The sequence below is a fragment of the Gymnogyps californianus genome, chromosome 1, assembly GCF_018139145.2.
Source record: "Gymnogyps californianus isolate 813 chromosome 1, ASM1813914v2, whole genome shotgun sequence".
Classification (NCBI taxonomy): Eukaryota; Metazoa; Chordata; class Aves; order Accipitriformes; family Cathartidae; genus Gymnogyps; species Gymnogyps californianus.
The window spans coordinates 126,487,149-126,503,318 of record NC_059471.1 but is presented as its reverse complement, the minus strand read 5'-3'; the positions used below and the strand labels follow the sequence as shown (position 1 = coordinate 126,503,318).

The following is a 16,170-nucleotide window of genomic DNA, read 5'->3' as shown; positions in this document are numbered from 1 at the left end:
GCACCTGTCCCAGGGCCGGGCGCTGCCGCCGGCTGCAGTCCCCTCCCTCCGCGGCCCCTCGGCACCGCCCGCCCGGCGGCAGGTACGCCTCCCTTCCTCCCGCCTCCGCACCTGCACCCTCCGCCGCAAAGCCAGACAAAATGCTTCAGAAACCAGCCGCCGGCTTCAAAAACTGCTTTTTAAAAAAAAAAAAAAAATATATATAAAATGTGCACACAGGTGTGTGTGAAGATACGGACACGGATAAGAAGTTTCGCCTGAGCTCTGCCGTCTGGGGAAATACACCGTAGCTGACCGGCGCGCGGGAGCGCTTGCTTCGTCTTGTGGGCAGAAAGTTTAGGGAATTAATTTCATTTTCCCGCTGAGTTTTGAAAAGACCGCAACGGCGGCCCGAAAGGATGTTACTTTAAAAAAAAAACAAACAACCAAAAAAACCACCAGCCCCTCTAATTTTTGGCGGAATCGGAGGTGCGGTGTGTCCCCCTCGGCCCCGGCCGTTACACCAGGTAACGGCCGCCGGCAGGTGCCAGCCCCCGCCGCTGCCTGACGGACCGCCCCCCCGCCACGCCCGACGAGTCGGCGCATGCGCGCACCGCCCCCGCCGAACTACAGCTCCCGGAGCGCTCTGCGCGCCGCGGGATCGGTTGCCTGGAAACCGGGAACGCCGCGATGGAGGCGGCCCCAGGTACGGGGTGGTGGGGAGGGTCAGGGCCCCTCGGGGGGTCCGCGGGCCCCCGTCTGTCCCCGCGTCCCATGGACCTGTCCCCGGTCCTACCGGGGCCTCGGTCCCCCTGGCACCCGTCGCTGCCTGCTGCCGGGACATCTCCTCACTGCGACCCCCTGGGTCTCCTCTGTGGCACCCTCCCCATGGCTCCTCAGAGGCTCCCTCCCCTGCTCTCCCTGAGGAGCTCCAGGTGTCCCCTGCCTGCCCTTTTGCTGTCCCCCGCAAAACAGCCTGTCATGGGGTGCTTCTGCCTCACCATGGCCTTTTCCTGGTGTCCAGGTGGAAGGTGGCCTTGGAAGAGTGTCAGGCTGAGGCAGTGCTGGGCCTGCACCTCTGTGCAAGGCTGGTGCCATCACCTTTGCATGCTGAAGACTGTGTGGGACCAGTCTTCCTAAGCAGAGGCTTTTGGAAAAGAAAAGCCTTTATTCTCATGTAGATGCTTAGCTTTGGAAAAGTGAAACAGGAATGAATGTTCTGCAGCTGAGATAGACCATCCTGTACTTCATGTGAAACGTGGGACTTGTTGGTTTTGCTTTACCATGTGTGAGGCAGTTAATTTTATTACCTGTTGCATTTGTGGCACTGTTCTCATGTTCATTTTTATGATTTTTCCCTATACTGTATGTCATGGTTTAACCCCAGCTGGCAACTAAGCACCATGCAGCTGCTCACTCGCTCCCCCCACCCAGTGGGATGGGGGAGAGAATAAAAAAAAAAAAAACCAAAAAACCTTGTGGGTTGAGATAAAGACAGTTTAATAGCACAGAAAGGAAGGACAAATTATGATAATGATGATAATAATATGACAATAATAATACTAAAAGAATTAGAATATACAAAACAAGTGATGCACAATGCAATTGCTCACCACTCACTGACTGATGCCCAGTTAGTTCCTGAGCAGCGATCCGCCCCTCCCGGCCAACTCCCCCCGGTTTCTATACTGGGCATGATGTCATATGGTATGGAATATCCCTTTGGCCAGTTTGGGTCAGCTGTCCTGGCTGTGTCCCCTCCCAGCTTCTTGTGCCCCTCCAGCCTTCTTGCTGGCTGGGCATGAGAAGCTGAAAAATCCTTGACTTAGTATGAACACTACTTAGCAACAGCTAAAAACATCAGTGTGTTACCAACATTATTCTCATACTAAATCCAAAACACTGCACTATACCAGCTACTAGGAAGAAAATTAACTCTATCTCAGCTGAAACAAGGACACTGTAAGTTAATAAGTAACTGTGGTGATGTCACCTGTTCCTGTTCCTGCTTAATAAAAGCCTGGTAACCTTTATTCACAAGGCAGACTTTAAGAGACTTGAAACTTTTGCTTGTATGAGACAGAGCTAGAACATCTGGATCATACAGAGGACTACTTTAGTTGTAAGGTTGGAAATTAGAGCTAGGTATAATTTCTGCTAATTTTATAGGAAAATATTTTGAATGTGTGCAACATAGCAATAGTGAGGTTCTAAGCAGGGCTTTCCTGTCCACTTCTTTTCTCTCTCTGATGGGGGGGGGAAGAGACAATGGGGCTATGATAAAGATGATGTGTCTAGATTCTGCTTTGTAGCTTTACCCTTGCTGTCTCAGTCTCTGACTGGTAAATATTTTACATACTTCACCTTAACTGCTGTGAGAATTGATATCTTCTGTTCTTCTCCTTGCTCTCAAGTCTTCTAACTATTGTAAGAGAGACAGCAATGTTCTCTAGTACAAAAAATTTTTACCTTGGGATTTTGGGTTGATTGCCTAAAATTGACTTTTATTACTAATTTTGTAGTAATGGTGACTGATAATGATACCCAGACAGCACTGGATAGCTATGCCTGATTACACTTGGATATTTTTCTTTGTGTATATAAGCACTAAAAGACTTTAGATTTTTTTGAATGAAAGTAAGTTTTGCAAAACTCTGCTGCTTGCACATGTTACGCTCAGCAGCAGCCCAGTAAATTGCTGATGTACTCTGATGTGGTCTGAAGGCTAAAAGGAACACTGAGAGAGTTGTTCGATGGTGTGCTGCTTTTCATAAAGAAATGGAAGACTCAGAAAAAACTGCTGAGGGGACTGTATCTGAAGATGAGTTAGGCAAGCAGGACTTGGCAGATGGAAGAAATCCAACACATCCAAAGCAGAGCTAGACTTGAAGAAGATGTCTCAGCCTGGAACAGATGATTAGTATGTAATTCCTTGTGGCAGACACCCCTCGTGATAGCCAAACGTTGCAGCCATTATTTTAGACCAGTGTTACCCCCAGGCCAGAAAGATAGCTGTGTAGCCCCTAAGGCTCATAGTACGGTGCTAAAGGAGTCAGGATTGGAAGCAATAAAGCAAAACGAAGTCCTGGGATGAACTGAGTTCCTTCATGTGGAATAAAGACAAGTAAAGGAATAACACACAAGTCAATCTCTCCTGAAGGAAAGAACAACTGACTTTTTTTTCAAAGTCCACCGGTGGCCAAAGCTTTTCTACAAAATATTGCACTTTTTGGAGTGAACCAAAAAATGAAATCCTGCAGAAGTAGCACAGCGTAGAGATGAATTTTTAATCTCTCGCCTATTACTGGTACTAATAGCACTGCAGTTACGTTCTGCAGTAATAGTTCCCTATTTCTACATATCCTGAATTAGTGGACAAAACTGATTATCACTCTTCTGTAGATGTAAAAGCTGAGGTGAGATACGTGATGTCTTTTAAGCACAGTCGCACAGTTCATGGTGGGGCAGAGACAGCTTAAAATAATAACTACTAGATATGTTCAGTTTCTAAAGTAAAACTGTAGGCCACATTTTGATCATTATTTAATTTGATGCATTTTATGCAGTTGAAGTGTCAGTCACGGGTTTATGAAGGCAAGCACTGCATTTATGAAGCTTACATATTTAAACACCTTTTTTTTTCTGGAAAGAGGAAAAATGTAGGATGACAAAATACAAAGAAAGTGGTGTCATCTCAGTGAATTTGTTTATGTGTTACCAAATAAACACCCATTTGATTTAATTATCCTGTATTTTGAATAAATGAGACAATTGTCTGAGATGAGAAATCTCTTAATGTCCAAATTTACTGAGAATTTTTGAGAAGCTCCTATATATAGGGATTCTGTGTGGCAGCAAAATTGCCAAGAAACATCTTAGTTTTGAAATAACTGAAGGAATATACCTGAATGAACACATTTCTCCATTCTGAGCTGAGCAGTAGCTTTTGAGAACATAGCTAAGAGAAAGGCAATTTGAAAGAAAATGGAGCTTAGCTGAAATTCACAGCTTATAGCACTGGCCACTGAAACAAAGAAAACCTGAATTGACTCCTGAGTGAGTTCTTAGAAAGCTAAATGGTGGAACTGATGTGGATCTGTATAGTGTTTCAGGCCAGTATCTTGAATTACTAGGACTAGGGGAAAAAAAATACCGTCCTGGTCAGGCATAGTGTATAATTAGGGTTGGCAAAAATGTCTGGTTGCCAACTTGTTTTTTTTTCCCACTTCACACCAGTTCTACTTGCCACTATCTCAGTTTTCAGTATCAAAAGCCTTAATTCTAGCTTATTTAGGAAAACTGTCTCAAAAAAAAAAAACCAAACAGGAAGAGAAAATCAGCATTTAGAGAGATGCATACCTTTGTCGCAGTGAACCTACACCAAAGTTTTCTGGATGAGTCAACCCATGAAACCCAGAATCTGCAACCAAAGTAGACGTGTCCCCTCCTTGAGCCTCCTCAGAGTCTTTAAATTCAAAATTTGTGTTGGCACCGTGCTTGAACGCCATCACAGTAATACGCATAGTGAACATTGCAATAGCTTTCTTTAACTAGAATCCAGATATCAACGCAGGCGGAAATGTTCATACCCTCTTTCAGCCTAAAGCATTTTCCAGATAGGAATTAATTTATAATGAAAACTATGATAGTCTTAATTTTTAGAAGATAAATGATTGCTAATTAGTTACAATAATTTGAAATTTTATAGCACTTTTCTCTATGGATATCAAAACACTTTGCTAAGATGGGTAAGTATTATTACCTCATTTTTCACAAGAGATAACTGAGACAGCCAGAGGTGAAATGGCTGATACAAATTGTACACATTACTAGGTTTGGAATTAGAATTCAGGTCTCTGAACACTCCACTATATATTTATGCAACTAGTCTGTAACTATTTCTTCAACTTCAGTGATATCAGTTCTGTTACCCCATTAAAAACTCATGAATTTCATTTAAATATATTGGGAGATATTGCAGTTGTTTTGATTTGTTTTCTGAATGTAAAACTTTCTGCATGTCTATTTTCAAGTTTTTCTCAGCACTCCTGAGGGGTAAAAGCTCATTTTAATTCTTAAATGAAATTATGTGGAAAAGTCAGGCTCTGGCAGAGACTCAGAACCATTGGATGAAGATTGAGTAGGGCAGGTTGGCTATATAATGACAAGAATGACTTATCTACAATATTTCTTTGCCCTCACTGTCCTGGTGGATGACATTATGTTTGGACACATTGCCTTTGCTGAAATACCTGAAAAGTCTGAAATGCCTCAAAAGATCTTTTCCCAAATGGATTCTGACCCAAAGCCAGAAACAGGAAATGCATTTTTAGGGACTTTTTCTTGGTATCAAAGTCAGGCTTACACATAAAAAGAGATTCGTTTGCCTCCTGCCTATATTTGTTATTCTGAATGTTTAGGTTTCTTTACATTCAACTGCTGAATTTTCTGATTTCTTATAGTATTTTATAGCTGTAGTATTTGTACAAAACTGCTCCAGTGTTCATTTTAAGGTGTTTTATTTGGAAATGGAGACCATGTTTGAAATCAAAAGGCAGAATAAATTTAGAATAAGAGCAATGCTTGTGCTTTTTTGCCTCTTTCAGAGGCATTTATATAAATGATCAATGTGGTTTTTATACGAAAATATTTGGATCTTTCCCACTCCAGAGGACAATGGTAACTAGTGAAATTGTAGCACTTTGAAAATGATAGTCTGAAAGCTGAAAAATTGCTGGGGGGTGTTAGTTAAGCTGTTTAAAGTTTTTTAAAATTGTGTTAATTTTATTAATTCACTTTCCATGAATATAGAATGTTTTGAAGAAAGTCCTTTTTTTCTTAAAGATTCATCTCTTCTGCTTCTCCATTCACAATATTAGATGGTCTCAGAATGTCTATCTCCTGATATTTTTGTGAAGTCCACCAGAAAGGCAGAGGAATAGCCTTGTCTCAAAAACATATTTCCCCCCAGTATATTAAAGAGAAGCCCAAAACATGTAAATCTGTCTTCAGCTTCCCCTGTTATGCAATATTTAGTCTTTCTATAGCAATGTACACAGAGCCTGGAGTCCTAAAACCTGAACCAATTAATTCACCCTACAAATTAGGACATATCTTTGGGTTATCCATATTTGTAGTGTACAGGCAGAACACAAATATTATCTTTGGGAATCTCAAAGCATTTGAGAAGAAATGAAAATGGTCTAAATGGCAGATGAAGGCAAAAATACTAGAAGTTCCTCTTCACCACCACCAGGTAAAGAGGACATGCCATCTTTTCCAAGGGAACAGGAGGGAGCCGATGAGAAGCCAGCAGAAGGTGCACAGGCAGATCACAGTGGTGTCCGTGAGTACTTCCTGCTGTTACATAGTGATTTCAATACTGAACCTACAGTAGCTGCTGGCTTCTCCCACCACTCACCCCTTCCTTACTAGTACATGTTCATCTTCAGTTGCTACTCTTGATGTTGCCAAATTTCATTTTGACTCTGGTCAAAGATGACCCCTTCCAGTGGAGTTCTGGGCTGACCACTGTGTCTGCAGTTCCCGCTGTCCCTCAGTCCACAAAGTCTCTCCCCTGAACATTTTTGCTGCTTAGACCTGTCTCTGTAGCTAGTACTGCAATCAATTCATTAACACCACCAGTCTCTTTCAGTCAGAGACCTGTATTTCTCTTTTTAACACCATTTTCGTCTTCAAATGCCTGTCCAGTGTTTATTTCAGATGTTCTGCATGTCATCTAACACACTGGATCTAGGTAGCATGGATAACAAAATCCACTAGTGAGTCTCTTGTGGAACTTTGGAAGGATTTTTGATGCTTATATTGGTGCATTATTTCTGGCATTTGTTTGATCTTCCTATTATACCTTTCTCCTATTATAGGATGTGTTTCTTTCCATCCCCTAAGTTTTAAAATATGGTTTTTTTGAAAGCAAACTTCTCCCTACACTTAATGTTAAACAGCAGGAAGTCCATTGTTGGGCAGAAGGGATTTTTTTTACTACTACAGAACTATGTATTTATTTAACATGGCATGTTTGAGCAAATTAGTCAAAGGAATTCATACCTAAGAGACTAATCCCAATTGTCCTTTGCAGAAGAAAGCAAAACTAGTCTTCCAAAGGAATCACCAACTGCAGAGGAACAGGAGGAAGAAATGGAGCAAGTGGAATCAGACACTGAGAGCATTGGTGAGTACTGCTTTCCACTGAGGAGACGTTGACACAACCTTAAAAATCCCACTACTTTCTAGTTTTCATTTTTTCACTGTTATTGTTATGAACAGCATCTCAGACCAGTGCCATCAAGTTACAGTTATTGAGTTTCTCTGCTCCCTTTCAGTTGGCTTACCTTGTGTACTTCATTTTGCTCTTTCCCATGACTGGTCTCTGACCCCTTTGGTTGTTTTTCATAGAACACCTAGGAGAGAAAAAAATCAAGACAGGGTGAAAAGCTTACAAAATAGGTAATGGGGATTTGATCTGAGCTATCAAACTGAAAAGTACTTTTAACAAGTGCTTATGACTAGTTGGAAGTCAAGTTGACAGTATTCTGCATTGCAGTCCAGCGAAGAATTACACTGGGTCACACTTTAGCAGTACGCCTTTTTGAGGACAATGGTGTCTTATGGTGGTCTGTCGTATGTGGTTTTACTAATTGTTTTGTATAATGATGTCCATTCAATAGCTACTGAAAAGAGACGGTTTAAACTTTATTTGGTTTCTAAAGCTGAGACCTAAACACCAAGCGAAGCTAAACTGAACTCCTTTGGTAGGTCTTGAGTTTTAAAATCAATGTTTTTAAAACACTCTCAAACTTTCTCTTCTTTAAATTCTTCAGTTTTGAATATTCACAGTGAAGTTTTTAAAAGCCTGAGGGAGTGCTTGTTACTGGAGGCTGTTCCAGGACAAGTTGTTACTAAGACATGGTACCCCTGTTTTGAGCTATGGAGTGGCTATTACTCTGTTGAAGGAGACAAAGAATGTGTGAATCCTTCCCTTTTTCAGTTAGGTGCAAATATCAGCAAGGAGCCTAAAATTTATGGTGAATATAAATTTCCTTTATGTTTCCACTTCTGAGATGCAGAAGGAGATTCGGCAGAGCAAGATAATAGTGAAGTACCCTTGGAGGCACAAAAAAGGCCTGAGGAGGTAGAAAAGAAAATCTCGGAAACTTTCTTCTATAACTATGAAGATATATATTCATGGCCATTTGTCACTGAAGACTCTGGGATACCAATTAACCTTCTCACTCTTAAGTATCCTTTCTGTTGAGGCTGTGCAAATTTAAAGCTAAGGATATTTAATATATGTTTCTAAAATTGTACTAGTCTAATTTGGAGTAGCCTATGTGGCATTAGTGGGATACCTTTGGTTGAGACACAGATAAGAATCACGACCAGTTATGATTCTGGGTGAATTTAATCTTAAATGTTGTCTTGACCTCATAAACATTTCTTATTGGGCATAATTCTTACTGTTATAAGTACTCTTGTAGAACTAGATCATGGCCAAGTTAATGCGACCAGGCAGAAGACTAGCGTAAGAATATCCCCTGCAAAGCTCTCCCTTCCTGTGTTGCCACGCTGGTGTTCCCCAAGAAGGTGAGGGGAGGGCAGGAGAAGAGCAGCTGTGTACTTCATACTTCCTCACAGGACTGCTAAGGGAGAAGTGGGAAGAAACCAGGTAGATTTGTAGCCTGGTGCTCAGAAGATCTAAACTGGTAGAATGAACGAAGTGATGCGCATCAATTAAGAGCTACAATAAGTCCTTTGCTAGGTATGGTCAAGTAGGATATGATATGTGACTTTCACAAGTGCTGGTGGTTTTCTCTGGAGACACAGTCAAGTTGCTACTGAAGACTGGATTTTCCCTTCTCTACATCTGCCTGTAAACACTTAAGAACTGAGCTTGAGCACTTCCTTGGTTTGATCTTTTGTCTGTAGAACAGTTCCTAGTAATCTGATGCATATCTCTTACATTTTGTTTGAAAAGAGAACACTGATAGAATATGAATTCCTTGCAGCCCCAAAGAACCCAGCAGAGGCAAGAGGTGTGCCCTGTAGTGGGGATGAAAGGATGGAATATGAACTTTAGAAGGCCTTCACTTGTGCCTTCCTCTCAGTTATAGAGGCTTGATATATTTTACCTTCATTGTATACTGAACAAAACTATCTCCTACCATCAGGCTTTTAGTCACCAGATTCAGTATTCCCATTTCAGTTTTGGTTTAAGTGTTTCTATCCAATTAGTTAACTTTTCTAGAAAGCCATTGTCAAATTTTTTCCTTATTGAACTGTTCTCAGACATTCTTTTGGATATGACTGCACCAGAAGTGTAAACCTGCTGCTGATGGATAGCCAAACGCTGATGTATATAGCAGGCAACCAAGTGGTCCTCCTGGACCTGAAAACTAAATCTCAAACTTATCTCCGGAGCACCAGTGGTGGTGGAATTGGGTTTATCACGGTATGGCTTTTGTTTTGTGTTTTAGGATGTTAGTCACTTTCTAGAAGCAAAATGTTCACTTGGTTGCCTGATGGGAGATTTCTACAGCTGCATGTGCATATACATGGTATTGATTAGAGGGATGTGTGGACCATGCAGTGTGGGCTACTCAGCCCGTCAACATAATTGGCAGAGGACAAATATCTGCATACCTAAGTCCCAGGCTCAGGTACCTTAAAGGACTGACAGGTGCCAGCTGGGATTAATTTTTAGAGCTATTACATTCTTATTTCAGCTCATATCAACTTTTTTTTTTTTTTTTTGGAACACTTATCGCTCCTAGTCACAGCTGATATTAGTATAGTGTTTTGCTTGCAGTTAAGATTTAGAAAATCAAGTTCCTAGATAAATGAAGAGAAAAAGTATCTGATTTCACTCTAGTAAGCTCCTGCCAAGAGCTTGGACTCTCAAATGCTTCCTCTGGATTTGAAGCACCTTACCCTGTGAAGGGCTCTACCATCTCTCAGTTGTATTCCACATGAGCAAGGCTTTCAGAATACCAGCCTCAGACTGTTCTGCTCCATTGTAAGCAGCCTTTTCTGGGGAATCATGGTACATCTTTAGTCTTCAGAACAACGTCATTCAGGATGGCTTTTCTGCAGCTGTCTGCTTAAGTAGATGGCTGCTGACACAAATGCTGCTCATAGAAAGATTAGCTAGTGGGTTGAGTGAGGTAGGAATAGTAAAAGAATGCATGATAAAGCAAATTGTTTCACAGTTTGTCATGGTTCTGCATTATATGTGCAATATACCATTTTGTGTGCATAATGGTTTTACCATTTTGTGTGCATAGTGGTGTCATTCTGATTTTGAGCAATAGATTGGTAGTTGTTCAGAATAAATGTGCAGAAAAATGCAACCTAGTATTTATAGCAATATCTTTTGACTAATGTGTGAGTAAATACAATAACTCAATAACTAGCAGGATAGAGACAAAGGTGTCATTACAGCATGCAACGGGACTTTTGCTTTTTCAAGGCACACCCTGCTAAGCAGTACTTTGCAGTAGGAGAAAAAGGAAAGAAGCCAAACCTCATCATCTACGATTATCCTTCACTGAGGCCGTACAGAATACTACGAGGTAGTGTAAAAAGTTCTTTTTCATTTTACACAAATGGGACAGTGTTTATAGGTCCCAGCAGATGGAGTAGTGGGTCACTTTAGAAGTTTAGAAGTAAATACAACCTTTCGGTCCTTCAAAGCAAAATAAAAAAGACTGGTTTCAAGCTTTTTCATTATTGCATGGGAGGAAACTTTTATGTAGTAGAAGTAGCCAACTGAGAGCTATTACCTAGCGAAAAAAATAATTGCAGTGAAAGTTGAGTTCCTTGTAAGTAGATTTTCCTATTGTTTCTTCCTCTTTTCCGTGTGTGTGTGTGTGTGTGTATTGGGGCTTGTATGTTTCTTCAGGTGGAACAGAGGAAGCCTATGTTTCTGGTGATTTCAACAATGCTGGCACTTTGCTGGCCAGTGTTGGGAGCAGCCCTGACTACATGCTGACTATCTGGGACTGGAAACAAGAAAAGATTGTGTTGAGGTCAAAAGCTTTTTCACAGGATGTTTACAGGGTCACATTTTCTGCTGATAATGAAGAGCAACTAACTACATCTGGAGCAGGACACATCAGGTAGGTTTACTACTTACGATTAATACATATCACCTCTAAAGTCATAATACGTAGAAGGAAGCATGTTAGCAAATATGGACCAATGAGGAATCCTATTTTACCTGGCTATTACAATCACAGAAATAAGAAAGTTCAAGTCCTTCAGCCAGTCAGCCAAGTCTTTTAACACTGTCCTGGTTTTAACACGCTCTGGTCAGATCTGTTGTTATCTCAACCCTTTACGCCCCACGTTGGGCGCCAAAAAGGCTGTTGTGGTTTAACCCCAGTCAGCAGCTAAGCACCACGCAGCCGCTTCCCCCTTCCCCCTCCCAGTGGGGTGAGGAGGAGGAAAGAGGAAAAAAAGTAAAAACTCGTGGGTTGAGATAAGAACAGTTTAATAACTAAAGTAAAATATAATACTAACAATAGTAATAATGAAATATAATAATAGTAATAGTAATGAAAAGGAATATAACAAAAAAGGAAGGGGGGAAGGGAAAAAAAACCCAGTGATGCACAATGCAATTGCTCACCACCCGCTGACCGATGCCCAGTTAGTTCCTGAGCCACGATCCGCGCCTCCCGGCCAGCTCCCCCTGTTTATATACTGGGCATGATGTTCCATGGTATGGAATACCCCTTTGGCTAGTTGGGGTCAGCTGCCCCAGCTATGCTCCCTCCCAGCTTCTCGCACACCTGCTTGCTGGCAGAGCACGGGAGACTGAGAAGTCCTTGGCTTAAAATAAGCGCTACTTAGCAACAACTAAAACATCAGTGTGTTATCAACATCATTCTCACACTAAATCCAAAACACAGCACTGTACCAGCTACTGAAAAGAAAGTTAACTCTGTCCAAGCCAAAACCAGGACAAAGACCTTTGCTGTGCAAAAAGGATGATGCTTGATGTTGAATGTCGGTACCACTGGCTCCACTCTTGTAATTTCAACAAGCACCGGGGAGAATTAATAAAAAATATTTATATATACATGTCTTCTAGCTGGTAACATAGCATATATGCCTCCTGTGCCTTCTGGGCTTTCTACTTTTGATTTCTTGAACTTATCTGCTGTTTGGGCAGCCATTAGAACTGGTTGCCAAGTCATGGATCAGAAACCCTCTGATACCACCAAAAGCCTGCAAGGAAGCCTTACAAAAGATATGCTTCCATACACTCTCTTCTCTGGTAAGTTCATGGATCTTTTTGTAATAAAGAGTAAACCACAACTTTAGGCTCTTTGGGACAGAGATTAGCTTTGTGTCCTGTATTTATCCAGTGTCCAATGTTAATACAGCAGAGACTTAAGATATGACTTGGATGCTATTGTAATAGAAATGATACCTTTAAAATTATAACACATCTAAAGTTTCTTTGAATTTTAACAGAAGAATCAGATCAAAATTTGCTCTATAGTTTGGTTGCAAGGTGGGTCTGAAATAGCAAATGGCTTATTTAGACCTAGAACAAATGTGGTTTAGAATACATTATTTATGGAAATCTGACAAAACAAAATCTCTTATAAACTTTCTTTTGAGCTAAAATACCATGAATAAACTCTGACATAGCTTTTGTAACATGATAAACATAATCTTTCATCCAAATGTGGCCTCAAATTCCAATTTGCAACACCTGGCTTAAATGTAATGTCTCCTGCTCACACAGTAAACCATCCATAGTTGCAGAAGATGTTAATTTTTCTGTAATGCAGTAATTTAAAGTTATGTTTTATACTGCTAAAAATATAATGATCAAATAGAAATAGCTATGAAGATCTAGGATAAAACCTTTAGCCAGTGAGATTTTATAGTCAAGCTCAAGTCCATGGGGGTACTTGGATGAAATTCAGTGAAGACCTTAGTGCCTTGGATTTACAGAGTTGAGCATCATACACTGAAGACAGCAAGAGTGAAACAGGTATCCCTAACTACTTGTAGTGGTTGTAGCTGGAAAGATGTAGCTAGGCATTTTACACTTAGTAATTTTGAACAGTAGTTTAATCTTCATTCTACCCATTCCACATCCTTTTCCTAGCTTTTTCATAGGGGTAGTATAGGGAAATGTTTGTGTAATTACAAAGCTTTATCTCATTTTAAAAAGAAAAACCCAAGGTCTCCTGTGAAAAAGAATAACAAATGAACAGGCCTTACCTCAGAGGCATCCCTAGTGAGATTATTACAATGTCTGAGAGGGACTGAAGAGTGTGTTTAGGAAATCTTGTATCAGAGCATGATGTTTTTTCTGTACTCAGGTTCTGGAAGATGGCTCTCACGTTCACTGGTCTCAAGTTACAAGGAGCTTTGGGCAGGTTTGGAAAAACAGCAGTGACCGACATTATAGGTTATGTGGAGCTGCCTGATGGGAAGGTAAGTAGGAAAAAGTTTAATTGATTTTATATTCCCTCTCAGGTTTTGATATAAAGTCTATTGAGTAAGTTGGACAGTTACTGTTTGCTTCAAAGTGGTTTGAATTAGATCCTCAATGCACTGCTCAGATAAGCTAATATTGACATTAATTTGCCAAAAACCTGGCTTGCTTTGTAATAATTGAAAAGTACGGTTAGTATTGTGATTGCCAGACAAAAGATCTCTGTTGGCTTAGAGCTGAGGCTCCTCTAATGGGATAGTGAAAATGTTAGTGTAAAGAAATACAAAGACTGTTAGCCCTAATCTTTAACCATTTCAGTGCATGTAAATTAGGTCACGCTGCTAAAAAGTTGAATCTTCTCACCCTTTACACCTTCTCTTGCAAATATCTGTATGTTGCTATCGATTTAATGCTTTCATGGAAGGAAGCCATGTTAACCAGATTCTTGCCAATATTTCTGCGTGGTTAAGTGCAGGTGCTTATGTGCTTATCTTCATTTGCATTGAAGGTTATCTCAGGGACTGAGTGGGGCAACTTGCTGCTTTGGGAAGGGGGCCTCATTAAAGTAGAGCTCTGTCAAGCTGGACACAAGCCCTGTCACAGTGGCCCTGTCAGCCAGTTAGTTCTGGATGAAGGAGAACTTGTCACTGTTGGAAAAGATGGCTTCATTCGGGTGAGTTTTTCTTCTGCTCTGCCTTTAGGTGTGCGAATTTGTGGTCAGCAGGTAAATGTTACATATTTTCTTTACCAGGGCTTATTTATGGAGGCAATTTTGCAGTGCAGTTTCTTTCTGAGAATGAATTTTTAGAACAAACAGAATAAGAGCACATCTCCACAGTGTATATGTTTGAATCAGAACGTTGTGTGAACACTATCTCTGTTTAATAGTAGTAAATAAATCACCTTTTACTCTAGCAAATCAGAATAATTTTCAGTGATTCTCTAACGGCTTTGTTCTTGCCTGCATTCTAACATTTTTATTCATGTGTAGTTTTGGTTAATCTTTATAATTTTCAAGACTATTGCATTTGGTGTTATTTCGAAGGATAAACTACAGCAATATTTGAAATTAATTTTCTGAGTATTTGAAAGCTCAGATTATTAATGTTAAAATGACATAGAAATTAACTAGCTTCTCAGAGATACATATACTGAAATAGAAGAACAGCTAAAAGAAAAAGCATCCTGAAGTTAACATATAGTTCTATAAATTAAGGTCAAAAAGTTTTCCTTATCCATACCACCAGTTTCTGATGTCACTTGTCAATTACCAAGGATTTTGCAATCTTGTTTGCCTGCTCTTTAATGGAAGACATGATGTGTCGTCTGCTGATGTGTGAAAGACCCAGATAATCAATGGGAAGCTGACTGTTATAGACAGTGGAGGGTTTCAAACACCCTGGAGTTTTTGTTGTTGTTCTGTTTTATAAATTGATATTATCCCATTAGGAAAGTTCACTTGGTTATAAAGGTGCCAACTGATGTCGTGTCCTTATCCCACAGAGCAGAACATGGATGTGTTAGATTTCCCATTCTTTCTTCTGTGGTGCCTCAGTATGAGCAACGCTGAGAGCAGCCAGATATCATTTACTGTCCATAGTTCTAAGGCTGCCATGTATAGCTCTGCTTGTGCCAGGGCTGAATTTAAGCTACTGTTGTTTCAGAATTGGACAGAGAACTTTTACATGTATTTTGCATTGCACCCAAACGTATCAGATAGTAGTTGCCGACTGTCACTGTTCTAGGTTATATTCAAAGCAGCGAGGCAGATATGACAGGTTTCATACTCTACCTGTAGAATCTACACTCCCCTGGTTTCTTGTAATTTTGAATTTCCATATTAATTGTGTATGAAAACATAACCTGGCCTTATAAAAGAACTTTTTTTTTTTTTTAATGCTTCCAACGCCATGAAGGTGTGGAACTTCGAGACAATAGATGCTGCTGATTCTGTGGATGACACAGGGTTACTGGAGGTGGAGCCTATGAATGAACTGCATGTTGGCAGGAATGTCAGTCTGAGTTTCATGGCAAAAGTTCATGACTCTGGACAGCCCGTTTGGTACGCTCAGGTAAGATACACTCAAGTACGTATGTCTCTGTGGAGAAACACAGAATAAAGGAGGTGATGTTAAGTATCAGCAGGAGTCCGTTACAAATCAGTACGTTTCTTTTTGGTAGAATTCAATCTTCTTCTGGATATATATAAAAAAAAATCTTCTTCTTTCATATATATATATATATATATATACACACACACACACACACACACACACACACACTCATCATCTTTTAAACACTGGAACAGGCTTCCTAGCGAGGTGGTTGATGCCCTAAGCCTGTCAGTGTTTAAGAGGCATTTGGACAATGCCATTAATAACATGCTTTAACTTTTGGTCAGCCCTGAAGTGATCAGGCAGTTGAACTAGATGATTGTTGTAGGTCCCTTCCAACTGAACTATGCTATGCTATATTTTTAGCGTATAGTAACATGTGAGACTGGCTTTCAGAGCCAGAACTGCATAAGAATAGGAGACTGTCAAAAGGTATTGTCCAAGTTCTGTTATCCTGGACTGATGGATAGGACTGATAGGACCAACATCACCACATTCAGTTATTTCAGTTTCACAATGATAATCATTAAGGAATTCTTAAGGAGTTACCGTGGGCAGTTTTATTTCCAAATTGAGTTTGAAAATATTCAAGTTACGTGT

The 16,170-nt window shown here is 40.4% G+C and overlaps 1 protein-coding gene across 1 annotated transcript in view; it reads left to right on the top strand.

Annotated features, from left to right (window-relative positions):
• Nucleotides 1-669: 669 nt before the first annotated feature.
• Nucleotides 670-16,170, top strand: part of CFAP44 (cilia and flagella associated protein 44) — a 47,964-nt gene continuing 32,463 nt past the window's right edge. Inside the window, 9 exon segments of the mRNA XM_050904216.1 lie at nucleotides 670-685; nucleotides 7,079-7,171; nucleotides 8,061-8,238; nucleotides 9,286-9,448; nucleotides 10,466-10,568; nucleotides 10,898-11,114; nucleotides 13,341-13,455; nucleotides 13,965-14,129; nucleotides 15,373-15,528. Of these exon segments, the coding sequence (XP_050760173.1) occupies nucleotides 670-685; nucleotides 7,079-7,171; nucleotides 8,061-8,238; nucleotides 9,286-9,448; nucleotides 10,466-10,568; nucleotides 10,898-11,114; nucleotides 13,341-13,455; nucleotides 13,965-14,129; nucleotides 15,373-15,528 (1,206 nt within the window).